Source organism: Poecile atricapillus, chromosome Z (genome assembly GCF_030490865.1).
Source record: "Poecile atricapillus isolate bPoeAtr1 chromosome Z, bPoeAtr1.hap1, whole genome shotgun sequence".
Lineage (NCBI taxonomy): Eukaryota > Metazoa > Chordata > Aves > Passeriformes > Paridae > Poecile > Poecile atricapillus.
The window spans coordinates 81,771,309-81,785,729 of NC_081289.1; the positions used below are offsets into that span (position 1 = coordinate 81,771,309).

At 36.9% G+C, this 14,421-nt stretch overlaps 1 protein-coding gene across 2 annotated transcripts; it reads right to left on the minus strand.

The window, feature by feature from the left end:
- Positions 1 to 3,473: 3,473 nt before the first annotated feature.
- Positions 3,474 to 14,326, minus strand: CETN3 (centrin 3). 2 transcript variants are annotated; one of them, XM_058826019.1, is made up of 5 exons: positions 14,207 to 14,326; positions 12,014 to 12,149; positions 10,185 to 10,299; positions 7,438 to 7,629; positions 3,474 to 3,919 (listed from the first exon to the last, which is right to left on the minus strand). In XM_058826019.1, the coding sequence occupies exons 1-5, from the start codon at positions 14,221 to 14,223 to the stop codon at positions 3,876 to 3,878; spliced, it is 504 nt and encodes a 167-aa protein (XP_058682002.1). In that variant the 5' UTR covers positions 14,224 to 14,326; the 3' UTR covers positions 3,474 to 3,875. The 2 variants fall into 2 exon arrangements, with proteins under 2 accessions (XP_058682002.1, XP_058682001.1); XM_058826018.1 differs by lacking the exon at positions 3,474 to 3,919 and having other exon boundaries at positions 7,006 to 7,629.
- Positions 14,327 to 14,421: the final 95 nt, after the last annotated feature.

Sequence of the window (14,421 nt, forward strand, 5' to 3'; positions counted from 1 at the left end):
TTTACAAACAAACTGTATGTTTGATGATAAATGAAATTGGATATTGAAAGATGAAAGAGACAATGGGGAAACACCATGAATTCCTAACAATTAAAAAGAGGGAGGGTTATACATTAGAGGGGAATCTTAGGCATTCTGGGAAGTCTCTACCTCTCAAGTACTCAGGGACATGTGGCTGGGAAATTAGTATTAAAAAGAGGGTGTGTCCTCCAAAACTTTGGGAGACCCCAGGGGAATGCCCCATGGCCTCCCCCTTTATTCGAATAAAGTAAAAGGACTTCTCTGTCTCCTTTTTGGACATAAACCTCTGGTGTTTGTGGTTTAATTTTCCTGACAAAAGTTTACATTGTAATATCCCAGAACTACACATAGGCTGCAAAACTTTCTCAGGGCAGGGATTTAACAACTGAAGGATTTTTGCACATTCTTATTCATTGCTTAACCACCACACGATCTCCAACAATGCCAGCCACAACAGAAATGTCTTCCTGAGCTGCAGCCACACTGCAGGAAGAGAAGGTTTATCCACGAGCTCTATTATGAACTGGAGAGACCAGAGACAAAGAGATCAATATGGACCCTGATGCCCTCCCCTTTGGGCTGCCATTCAGGCCTGTGGCTTAAGAGTTCAGGGCCAGCTGTGTCCCTTCCCAGTGGCTCTGTGCTCATCCCTCCTGTGACAAACTGCTTCTTTGGCCTCTGCTCTGTTGCCAGACAAATTGTCAGGGTTTTCCTTTCCTCTTTGCCAAGCTCCTATAGCATGATTAAGCACAGCTCTGTTGTACATGGTAAAGTCAAGCACACCAGCAAAACACTCAAGATGTTTAACTCAAACACAGCCTCCACATGATGCAGTACATGTAACCTTGTCTGCTTGTTGATGACTTAACTGTCCCATGGAAACTTTCCCATTAATAAACACAAACCAAATATGTTTGAGGTTACAAACCTAGCATGTAAAAGACAGCTCTAAAATAAATCAGTGTTTGTAGTATTTGGTGTACACTGGATTCCAACATGGTATTTTTATTCATTTGAAAGTTCTCAATTTACTCAGAGTTGCATGGGATTAATTAGGGATTCATTAATGACATTATTGATTTTTGGCACAGTTCTAAACAACTGTTACTACAAGCTCTTAAAAAGAGGTTCCAGTGATTACAGTGTAATGGACTACACTTCCTAAGATGCCATTTTTAGACTTCCACCAGACAACACTGTCCTCCATAGCAAAGGTCCCAGGTACTCCAAGCCAGATTTTGTTCGTTAAACACTAACACATTTTTGCAAGTCTAGAAATAAGACACATTCAACAGCACACCTAGTACATACATAGCAATGACTTCTGAACCTTGACACTATTCTACAACAGAGATGATAAAATATGCCACCCAATTATTCTCTTCCTCTGTGATATCAGGCAAAGTATATGTCCTAGTTTAGGGCAAATTAGGGAGGAAAACTCCAAATGGGGATTTCCCCAGGGAAATGCCCCTCCTCACTTTCTGGTCCGGGAAAAGAAAGAAAAAAAAATTCTTTGGAGAGAAGTGGAAAAAGCTGTTTATTTAACAGAAATTTAGTAATATTAAATAATAATAAAACCTCTTGCTGTTCGATGGGATGGCAAGTCTAGGAAGAAAAGTCCTTTTCATGTGGTGAACGGCTCGCTCAGTTTCTTATCAGTCCCTCCGGCACTGGAAAGTGCCGAGGCCCAGGCCCCAGTGGGCCACAGGCGTGAGCTCCCGGGGTTTGGCTGGGTGTTCAGTCCAGAGCAGGCTTGCACAGATCCAGGAAAAAGGGAAAAACAAAGGTCCAGGGAACTCCTCTGCCTCAGCTAGCTAAAACTAACTAAAAGCCAGGGAGAAGCTCTGTCCCGCTGTCTGTCCATGCTGCAGACACCACAGTCCAGGAGCAAGATGTGTGGGAGTGATGTTTTTCCTTAACACAAACTGCGGCTTCTTCTTCCCCCTCTCTTGCTCTCAGAGCCAGTCTTAAAGGTGCAGAACTTAATATATAACATAAACCAGACGACTGGGGATACCAGTATCATAAAGTCACCCCAGGACAGTATAAAAAGAAAAAAACTGGGAATCTATATCCTATGATACACCAAGAGAACTACAAAAAAACGTACCAGGATAGGTGTGAGCCCCACAGAACACACAGAATTGAATGTAGTGTCAGTGCTGGGGCTGAGCTGACAGTTACCAGTTCAGAGATCAGATCTTACAAAGCTCTGGTCTCTGTTCTGTCACAATTGTTGTCAGGTGGTGACTATCAAGAAAAGTCAACAGAAACTGCAACAACCCCAGTACACAAACCTCCGAGATCATCAGCCAGCAGGACAGAACAAGCATTGTTTTGAAACACAAAAATCTTTGAAACGCAGAGTAAAATCAAAAGTAAAACCAAACATTGGGATAGTATCACTATTACTGATTGTTTCTTTTTCCCTTCTGTGTCACTCCCACAGTCTGAGCAACTTACAAGACCTGTCTCTAGGTCACTGGTCTGTTTATGGAGCCTTTTACTATTATTACATTACAAATGCTGTCATGTCTGCAAGAACAAAGTAAGGTTTAAGGTTTATCAAGTACATTGTGAAAGCCAGAAATAAGGCCTCAGTTCAGAAGACACAAAATAAAACTTACTGGAAGAGTTACAGGAAGTGGTCACCTATCAAAAAATAAGTATCACCTCTACAGAGATGGTACCATCCCCATAAAGACCACTACAGCATTTTAGAGCACTTGGTACATTCAAAAGTAGGATTTTTGAGGAAAAAGTTTTGTGAAGACTACTAACAGACCATTCCAGTTCTTTATCTCTTTGTCTGCAAAAACTAAAAGTATCCCTGAAACAGTTTAGAAAAAAAAAAAAAATAAAAGCAAAGTCAGAAGCTTCTGAACTGGACAATTCTTGTACTGAACCTAGAAAATACTTAGTAAGAGCCAGCCATAGGCTCAGTCCCAAACACTGAATCTTTTCCCTTAAACATTCACCTCCCAAACAAATCTAAGATTGCAAAATACTGGTTAGGAGTTGCGGGGGGTTGTTGCAGGTCTTTTAATGGATTTTTAAAATATGTTTTATATTTCCTATGGGGTGTTTTTACTATTAGATTCTAAAGCATACTACTTGGCTTTCAGGAAGTTTGCCCCTGTCAATGTCTCCACAATTATCAGAATTGTGGATACTGGAGAGAAAATTGTTGGGTGACTTTTGAGTGATTTAAGCATATCTTGAAATCAGTTTATCCTCATGCATAGTTGCATGTCATTAGCTATCATGCAGGGGTAACAGTTAATAAATGGCATCTTTGAAGATGCATGTGCTTGCTCATTGAATGTTGCAGCTCATCTAAAAGAGCAGAAGTAAAAGCTTGTAAATGAAAAAAGAAAATAATTATTTTCTCTGAGTCATTATCCCTTCTAGTTCAGCTCAGATTGAAGTACAATAGTAACACTTTCAAGTAGTAGTAAAGAACAGTTTATTTCAAGTTTATCACACCTTATGTATCAAAACTAAGGCCACAACTAATGCTAACACGAAGTCAAGAACTTCAAAAGGTTCTTATAATATGATACAATATAGAAATCTGAGACAAGGCTATTTTCGAAACAGTTACTTAAATATTCTGAAATGCAGCACTACTTACTTGTTCTAAAATACTACATTAATTATTCTAGTGATAGTATTTAATGATACAAGTACTGAATTATCAGTGCATGTAACCTGTTTTTATTTTGGTCCTGTGACAAGTAACTTTCTGTACCACTCCAGCTACTAAAATAAATGAAAGTAAAAAACATTGTAATGGAAGCTGCCAACACCTCCTTTCGTTTTGTGGTAAGTTAATTTCTTTTCTTCTAATGCTAAATATCTCCAGTCATAATAGCAATAAATTCTTCTTGATTGACTGTAAAAAAAAAAAGAAAGAAAAAAAGAAAAAAAAAGAAAATCATTAGACAACAGCAAACAACAATAAAACATAAAATAAAATAATGCATATCTGTACTTTACTTAAAGGCTTCTCTGCTAGTATCTGTTGCATCTTATCAATCACTGTGTTTACAAGTTTGCTTCTAGAACAGCAATTTTGCACAGGTTTTTACACCTACCATGAAGTCAGAATGGAAGCTTTGTGATGTGGAATACTAAAGCCAGAATCTAGCTCACTTATAATCACTTATATTATTCCTCATTATGAAAGTAAAAATATTCTAAAAGTGAAACATGATAGGAAAAAAAAACAAATCCTGAGAAACACATGTAAGATGGCTATGCAAAATAGTATTATTTTAAAGATATATAAAAATGTTAAGAATAGTAGCTAAATTTTATTAAGCAAGTACTCCTCAAGCAACAATAGCTCAGCTAGCTATGATTTAATTCAGTTTTATTGTTAAAATCTTAATTCAAAACCATTACACCCACTCTACCATCATAGATCAAACAATGCTATTCCTGTCTCCTCAGTTTGTAACACTTGCCGAACATAAAACAAATTTTAAAAACATTAGCAATTATCCCATAAATTACCTAGAATTAAAATGGACATTTGATGAGCCTTTACCCATCTGAACTTTCTTCATTGATAATTAACAAAAAGTTTACACAAATACACTTGAAGAAATTCATAACAGTATATTAATTAGCATTCATTAATTATTTTGCTGCAGTTATACCTGAGGTACTGATCTTACTCATATGTTAAAACATAACCACTGAAAATGAATTAACCAGTGAACATGTTCACTCTGCAGCTAATTACTGTAGTGGGAATGATTAGAGTAAGTCCGTGGTATGGAAAAGACAAGACACATACAAAGCCCTGACAATAGTCCATCTCAACCAACATGCCCATGCTATTCCTAAACAAAGTACTGCAAAGAAAGAACTACATTCAACAGCTAGAAGAAAATTAAAGAAATTCAACTATGTTAAAGAATAAAAAATAAAAAAACCTAAGTATGTCCTGCTGTGATGCATGTAAAAAAATAGGAAACAAGTAGATTTAGTCTAGCTTAGGGCCCCATGCTCTCAAACACCAGTCTATCACATAGCTACACCTAATTCTAAGACACAAAAATACTGTCACTGTATGACTTTAAAAGCATTTCCACAGCTTTATCATAGTAACAACACACTAACAGCACAAATTCAAGCCTTGTCTCAAAAATATTCTCTAGTTTAAAACATCCTTGAAACCATGCTGCAAAGTGAAAATACAGCACTGTAATGACAAACAAACTTTGGAACAAAGCAACTTTAAAAACCAGTGTAGTTACAATTCCCAGTAACCCAAGTAATCCCAGTTATTCCTCTTCAGATGCAGAATCTGTTCACAAGTTAAGCACCATGAAAGCAGAAGCACTGTTTTTCATGGCATCAGATTTCTCTCAACTCTATGACATAAGTAATCATAAAAGAATGAACTAGAATCACAGCTAATATTAAGATAACTTAATGAAGTTGACTTAGAATCTTGAGAGTTAAAGGTGCACTTTTTGTCAGTAGTGGGTTGGGTACATAATTCTGTGCTAAAATCCAAGACATGAGACTGGATAGTGTTTCCTACACTTGCATCCACACAATGTGATCAAAACTGCATGAACTGACACCATGGAGTTTCTGAAGTTAGTTATGCTCAAAACCAGGAGTAATTATTAAACCCAGGAATACCAAAACAAGATTATTTACATATTTAAGGGAGACAAAAACATGTCAAATATACTTTCTTTTACAGAAATCTGTGTATAGCTTACCAGTAGAGCTCAGTGGTTTTGCTGGGAACATAAAGGTTCATGTAGCCTACGAGATACCTGATTTCACTGTGAGCAAAACAATCTCTCAAATGTAATAAAGGTGTTAAACCAAAAGTGGTATTATTCCTGTATTTGAAATAACAATAAAAAGTGCTAACACTTAACAATTTCAAAATTTTTTTTTGAGGGCAGGAAAAGGGGAATTAGATGACAGCAAGATTTTGCCACATGACCCAGGTGTTTGAAGACAAATGAAATGGTGATTCACAGGATAATTTACTTTCTCAGAACGAATCTTAAAAAGCTAGGAACAGCCTCAGATGTCTTTAAAGAACAAAAAAACATGCAGAACTTTAAGGATAAACAGTACCATACATAAACATTATGCCGTCAATCTTCCATATTCAATCTTCTGCTTGATTGCACTAACAAAGACAATGAATGGGTGACTGAATAAGGGGCAACTAAGCCACTTAGTCTTAGCTGATCAATTTGATTTAAAGAAATGTAGGACTGACACAAAATAATTATGACTCAATAACCCCCCTGAGAGGAGCTAATGGTCTATGTTCTATTTGTAGTACCCAAACAGCAATGTGACAAAAGAACATTGATCCACAATTCTGACATCTCATTTGGCAGCTCCAGGAGATCAACACATGACAAAACATATTTGTGCAAAGAATTCTACTTTCACTCACCTCTACAGCTATGACTTCCAGAAAATAACACCTACATCAAATAGCACAGAAGACTATCTGTCAAAAGGCTGAGAACATTTTTTCCACTAGTATGTGTGAGTTTTGAGTCCAACAGATGCTTACAAGCATAAATACCATTGTCACAGGAAAAACTGATGACTTGCTACTGAAATCTCATATATGAGTCACTCTGTAAAAATAATGTTCAATGGACCGATATAGTCTTTAGGTACAAGGTCTTAAGTGAGTGATCCTCAAAATTCAGGCATTAAGGTTTCTGATGTAAAAATAAGGTTGTTTTGAAGATAATGAAAAACTCTAAAGTTTCAGTGTTCACAATGATTTAACAACTATAGTATTGAACTTGATTTGGTAATTAATTATCTACCTAGTAAATACCTTCTGCAGCTGACTCTGTGTGAACCTTGTCAATTGCAGAGCTATTTTTCACACTATGCTTTTCAGCACTCCAAGGCCCAAAAGTATGCTAAAGAGCCATCCAAGCTGATCCTACACTAGACCCATGCTACTTCCAACATGATTTATTAGCTTAATGCTCCATATCCAATGCTGAAATCACAACAATGACACATCACCACTTAAGATATGTAGAGTAAGTGATCAAAAGACTCTCAGCACTTTAATACTTTTACTGATTTATAAGAAAATAAAAATGTAATGTAGATACACAAAATCTCTTATTTCTACCTTCAACTACGCTTTCACCCATCTTTTAATAGACATTGGTTGAGTAAGAGTTGGTGGTGAATCAATTAAATTCTTAGACTCCAGGACTAGTAGTTGTCAAAAGCAACCCTCTGCATTACTTGTAAGATAAATCATGTTTGGAATCAAAATACTCTAGAAAGAAACTAAAGAGGACATTTTTATAACAACGTAACACATAATGTTAAAGGGGAACAAAATTAAGAACAAGATTATATGGTGTTTTATTTGCCAACACATACTTTCTCCGTCTCCATCCTTATCAAATTCTTCAATCATAGCCCGTAGTTCTTCATCAGACATATTTTCACCCAATTCTCTAGCAACTCGGCGCAGGTTTCTCAGACTTATTTTACCAGAGTCATCATCATCAAACAATTTAAATGCCTTGAGTATTTCTTCTTGTGGGTCTCTGTCCAATATCCAGTCTGTCACTGCAAGAAGGATACTTAGGTTAGACTAAAAAATTCTGAAAGGTAAACTCAGAATGACCTTTGCAAACTAAGACAATATGAAGACCACTTGTCTGATTTCACCTGTTCTTGGATTTCTATAGAATTCAATGAGCATATTTGTTTGGCTGTCATCTGACCTCTCTTTCTCACCTCTGTTTTCCCAAGATGAGTTGCTCTTTGGGACATGACTGTTGCAGTGGAAAGCTCCATAGCAGTTCAGTCACAGTCACACTTTCCACATATTTTCCAATAGGAATTAAAAGTATACACAGTATGCCTTTCTCTCAAAATTCCAAATTCTCAGAAAAAACACCATAAGCTCTTTTAGATGAAAATGTGATTTATTTTTTTTTTTTACATTATATGTTTTCATCAGGATAGAATTTTGAGCTGGGGAGAACACTGAAACAGTAAGTGAAGAAAAACATCCACACGGAACCTCTCTTTTAAATATAAAACCACACTAACCAAAAAGCCCCCATAACCAACCAACCAATGACATCCCACCCCCAAAACCTGAAAACAAAAAAAGACTAAGCATAGGGGTTATGAAAAGGATGCTCCTATGAATTACAAAATGTTTATTCTGAAAGGATTCTTCAGCCTTTATCATTTTTTTCAAGACAACCATTTGTCAGTTTCTGCAACAGAAAATACAAACTTGCCTCATGAAGTATTTTTCTAGTAATTACTTCAGACCAACCAACAATAATGTATCTGCACATCTTTGTGCTTACTAGTCTTGTATTACAGGGCTAGCTAGTTTTGTATTATCAGGCCATTAAAAATCACATCAACACCGCTTGCACATAAAGAACCACTTGCCATCTGCTACTGACTGCTACAAGTCTGCTCTGGCTTAGCAAACTTTAGGGGAAAGAATTTTTCATGCTCATATAAGCCAACTTCAGCAATCAAGTTCATTTATCTGCAGATTTAGCCTAAATTAAAATATTTTTTTCTAAAACAACCGTACTGCATGACAGTATTGTTTGAAAAATGCTACCTTTTGTGGCAAAAAGACAACTGAAAAATAATAAAATGTCTCTAAATATGAAACTATAGAAGACAAAATATAATTGCATCTTTATATATTTCAGTTGAACATTAAATTAAGAGAAATTGATGGCTCAAGAATTGCTTAGCTATATTCAGCAGCTGGTCTTCACAGTTAATGTCTCAATAACCCATTTTATCTAACTCCTCAATCGTTCTGTTGGAAGTGATATTGTATTTAATTCTGTGCCAATGTCATATGGCACCACAGCTGTATGCTACTTCAACTCAAGTTTTCCAACAGCTTCAATCCTCTTCTAAGTATGTACTGCGCTTTCTACGAGAATTTTCCTTTCTTCTTGCAGCACTTAATGACTGTCAGTATTGATAGCCAGGCCAGAACAAGGAAACAATGAACAGGACTGGACATCAGGAATTCAAAAAGTAATTGCATGGTAATTACAGTATATTCATTTTACATAATATTACAGGATAATGACACAATTTTAAGACTAATATTACTATTAAATCAATACACTCATTTTCTTTCAAATACTTCCAAAAAGGCTTTATCAATGAGAAAAGAACCAAAAATAATGTTATCTAACCTGGAATATAACTACTGAAATATTACCTATTATTAACAAGACATTTTGCCCAGTACTAACCTGTTAAACAACTAAATGTTGCCACATTTCAATCACTGATTGTTAGATACATTAAGATGATTGCTGCTTCTAGCGAAGAGCAAGTCCTATGGGTTTGGGTGTTTTGTTGCATAAAATCTACAGAAATATAATACCTTGAAGAAATGGACTATCATAATGAGCATAATGAACTATAATGGACATAATAAGCTAGAAATATAAACCCACACAGATTACTTTTTGTATGTACTTCTGTATGCAAAAGCATAAATTACACGTAACAGAATCCCTAAAACCTTCAAGGAAACATCAAGTCTAAAAACTCTGCACATTGACTACACACTCAAAGTACTTAAAATTGCACAATACACAAATTTCAGATGAAAGACACAACTAATTCTACTGACTTTATCAACAGTTGAAAATCCTTGTAGTAGAAAATCTAAAATCTACTTCAATTTCTCTAATCTTTTTAATACATGAAGTCTGTAATCTGCTTGTCTGTGTGTGCACTTCTTCCCGTGAAATTCAATGCCAAATACCTTTCCCACAGCAGGAAGAACAATCTTACAGAGATCCATGAACCCGACAAGAACATCTACACTTTAAACCAGCATTTATTCTTCTGCAAAAGCTTGAAAAAGATTGTGTATACCCTACTTCCTTTTATACTGTAGCTGTCATTCCTCTCTACGTATCAAATTAAGAATTCAGAAAACAAGTATTTATCTTCCTTCACTACTGACCTATATTAAGCAAAATATGAAATTAAATCTCCCACTTCTATTTCTTAATAAATAATTGAAGAAGTCCACAAAGCACAGCTTTGAAATTGGACTCACTATTATAGGCTAAATATCTCTAGAGGTAGAAACACAATCAAACACATACCAACTTCATTAAAATCTTCAAAGGTGATCTTGCCTGTTGATTCTCGATCGTAATCTTTAAGTATTTTCAGGACATCAGCTTTTTTCACATCAAAACCCAAGGCTCTCATTGCCACCTTTTGGAATAAAATGGAAGTGCAACCATAGATAAGGATCAAAATAAAGATTTAACAGATGTTCCTTTTAATTTCAGTAATTACCTTCTTGCCCAAGAGAGAAAGAGTATATCAATGGTTTAGTAACAATAATAAATAAAATAAAAAAAAGGGAAAGAGCTTGGAATATTAAAACCATTTAGAATGACTCTTAGGAAATGGAACATCTTGTTACAGTGAGAAAAAAAAACGTTTGCATTTTCAGGGATTTTACAGACTGGACCAAATGATTCTTAGGACAAGTAAATCCCTCATTTCCAAAATCATTTCAAAATCTTACCTTTTTGAGACAAAACTGAAAATAGTTCTGCAAATTACTCTTCATTAGTAAGGCAAGTGTGTATGTTCATGGATTTACCAGTCCCACAAGACTTTTAACTGGTTTTTCAGTCAGCCATAGAAGCCAACCTACATTTTACTTTACCATTAGCAAAGTTCTTCACATTTAGTTTCCCATTTCACCTTAGACAGCAATTTCTCAGCACACACTACACTGACTTTGTCCAAAACAATGAATATAGGCTAATCACACGTGGAAAATTACTGAAGTAGTTATTCAAAAACTGATGCTATATGCCAGTTTTGTAGAGAAGGAGATAGCTTTATTCTTTATGAATTTCTGCTCTTTCATAGTATTAGCTTCAGGGTGACAATATTTAATTAGACAGCTAAGAGCTTTTCAAGCAATCATGACAGCTGAGAATTCAATGCATACCATAACCAGAAAAAGCATAACCATAACCAAGGGAGTACCCAGCACAACCCTAGTCACAGTGGCTTCCAACAAAGATAAAATACATGAACTCTGAAAAAAAGGAAGGGGAATTGTTTTACCTAACACACTCCTGTAACACCAAATTAAGTAAAAATAAGACCTTTTCCCTTCTTCGAGTTACTTGGTAGAGCCAGAATGCAGAGCCAATACACTGGATTAGGCATTCTTTCAAAAAAAAAATCTCACCCTCTATGTGACTGAAACATGGGCCTCTCCAAAGCTACTTTTTGTTCTTGATGCCTTAATTAGAATAAAAATGCATAAAAAACTTAAGGCGAGATTAGTGAGCTTCATTTACTACTCTGTAGACTTTCAGGTGGGAGGCCTTACTGAGAAAGACATCCTAAACTCCATCTGCTAATATCTATCATTAGAAGCATCCTTCTTTGAGAAGGGCAACTACTGAGCCTCCCACACACAGAGCAAAAAGCACGTCTTATTCCTACAAATCATAGGCTTTCTTTTGAAAAATACAGGTAAGCTCTGGCTTTAGCCAACAGTTTTACAAATCTGATTTTCATTTTTACCTACACCTCCGAAACCAACAGCAACCTTTAGGTTATACAGTGTCATTAAAAATAATCAGTTTTTCAGGAGTTTTTCCCACTTGGTCATCTGGTCAAGCTTATCCCTAGTAGGCTTTATTTATATATAAATATATTTATATATTTAGAATGCTACAGCAATTCTGTTACTGCATTAAGTGTAAAAAGTGGAAGAAAAGTTTATTATTACACCAATGGAGTATTTCCTGTTTTTTCTTTTTTTTTTTCCCTCACTTCTTTAACCCAGCAAGATACAATGAAGGAAGTTTTTAAAGATACAGCCAACATCTTAAGAGCTCACTATGGAACATATATTATCTACTGTAAAATTGTTTAAATTAAAGAAAACTTCTACCTTTAATTCATGATAATTTATTGCTCTATCCTTGTCTGTGTCAAACAACTCAAAGGCATCTTTAATTTCTTGCTTCTGTTCTTCAGTCAGTTCTCTTCTTTTCTTCTTTTTGGTTTTGTCTACTGAGAGCTCATTCCTATAGAAAGAGAAAGAAATGTAGTGTAACAGATTTCTGTTAGGAAGATGCCATTGTAAATAACTTTTTCCACCAAAAAGAAACCCACCATAATTTTAGAAATCACTACCTTACTTTGTCAATATTTTCCCAGCTTGTATTCACAGTTTAAAATAACATTTGAAATAGACAATCTGATTGACACCTCCAGTTCCCCACCCAAAATAAAATCAGCACAGGCATTTTTGTTAATAAGCAGTAACACCAAAAACAAGAGGGTAGAAAAATTACCAGTTAAAAAGGCTTCTTGAGGTTACAAACTAGATGAGCAGTTGAAATTATACAACTCATGAAAATAGTTGGTTTCTACACTGTAGCTTAAAAAAATAAAATCAATTTGGGGACAGACAGGCCAGTGGAGGCCAAACTAGGCCAGACAGTCTGGCTACTAAAGCTGGTACTAGGTGCTACAAATTGGCTTTGTTGCCTGTAACAGTTCTTAGATAAATGGTACTTGCAGGGTATTTGTTTTTAAATCCTTTAGATTCCACACATACACACTGTCTGGAAGACTTTTTGCTCTGTTTTGGTGTATATAAAAGAAACAAGCCCCCCAATTCAGCAAATCTTGTTCAAAGACAGCCCCCATTTCTTTGGCTAGTCTAGGAATAAGCTTATATTTTTAGAGGAGCACAGTAAAAGGGCAAGAGACAATAACTAAAAAATTTAAGGGGAAAAGCTGCAGCTGGTGGAGAAACTGCAGCTGGATCTAAGGGGAAACATTTTCCCAGTGCATGCGGTGATGTGCTAGAACAGTTCTGCTGGGAAGGAGTCTCCATCATCAGATATTTTTTGAAACCAACTATAAAAGGTGCTTAGCATCCTCAGCCAGCTTTACATAGAAGCTGCTGTGATCAGGAAGCTGGCCCAGATGATTTCTTTAAGTACTTTGTAACCTAAATTACTGTATAGTTTATGTTATACTCTCAAGAAAATGCTTTTTATACTCATTTGTCTTTTTGCACCAGAGGCATAATATGTGCTGTACCACCTAGTGTAGAATGCATAACGACTACTGATCAGAGAACAAAAAACTTTGCAAGATTAACTTTCCAAATCCCTTCTAATAAACTGCTTTGTGCCCTTCTTTGTTAACCATTTGCTAATTTTAATCAAAACCCAAGATTAAACACATAGACTTAGCTTTCAACAACCACAGATGCAAAAATCCCAAATACATGAAAAGTGCAAGCTGCAGAAGCTGAGCCTGCTTCAAACCACAATACCCTCAAAGAGTAAGATGTCCTTAACAGACCAATTCAGGCAGTGTGATTTCACACAGGCTTTGGATTACTACAGCTCTTGGAAGGACTAAAATAACTCTGAGCTGGCTACTTAATTAGGACTGGGAGAGTAGTTCAGATTCAGGGAGCCCAGATTTTGTGAGCTACGATGAAGAAATCCATTTATAAATCTGAAAGCAGATTAACACCGAACTCTTCTGAAAGAGCAATCTGGGTACTTAAGTGCTCATTTAGTGCTTAGCATAAAATTAATTTATCAAAAGACAAAGCAGTACTCAAATACAAGCAGTTTGGAGCCACTTCTGCAACTACTTTAACCATACTAAACATGACATTCTTAGACTTAAAAATTAAGGATCACAGTTGCCATGTAAGCGTATTAATTACGCTTGAAAACAAGAATTTGATAGGTACTGGGATTCATAAGCCAGGCTCCTTTATGCCACAGCTACTAAATCAGAATTTATAAACAAAACAAAGCCGACCAGTTTAATTTTATGCATATTCATGGCCCTTTTGAAGGCACATCAGGCAAGCCAGAAGCGAACCCGTCCCTCTCCCGGCAGACAGACGGGCCTGATCCGCCCCCGGCCGCGCCAGAGGGACCAGACGTGACCGGATTGAGGCCGGGGATGACCCAGGGCCAGCCACGGCCTGACGCGCCCCTCGTTCCGCCAACACCTCCCGATCGGGGGCGGCGCGGCCCTGAGGGACCCCCACCCGCGCTCCGGGCTCCGGAAGGGGCAAGCGGGAAAGCGCCCTGCTCGTACCGACCTGAGGGCCAGGCTCATCGTGCCGCTGCCGGGCAGCCAGATCCGGCAAACGCGCCCCCGCCCCTCCGCGTCCGAGCCTCGGCGACGCCGCGCTCCTGCCCTTAGCGACGCCGCTCAAGCCACGCCCCCGCCAATTTGCGATGTCTGATTGGTCGTGAGTGGATAAGCTCCCGCCTCCGGTGCCTAGACTCTCTGCTATTGGCTGAGATTGCTGCC

Coding starts and splice junctions, on each gene's coding strand:
- CETN3 (XM_058826018.1), bottom strand. Junction 10,300..12,013: donor TAAATTATCATGAATTAAAG/GTAGAAGTTTTC, acceptor TTATTCCAAAAG/GTGGCAATGAGAGCCTTGGG. Junction 7,630..10,184: donor TGAAGATTTTAATGAAGTTG/GTATGTGTTTGA, acceptor TCCTTCTTGCAG/TGACAGACTGGATATTGGAC.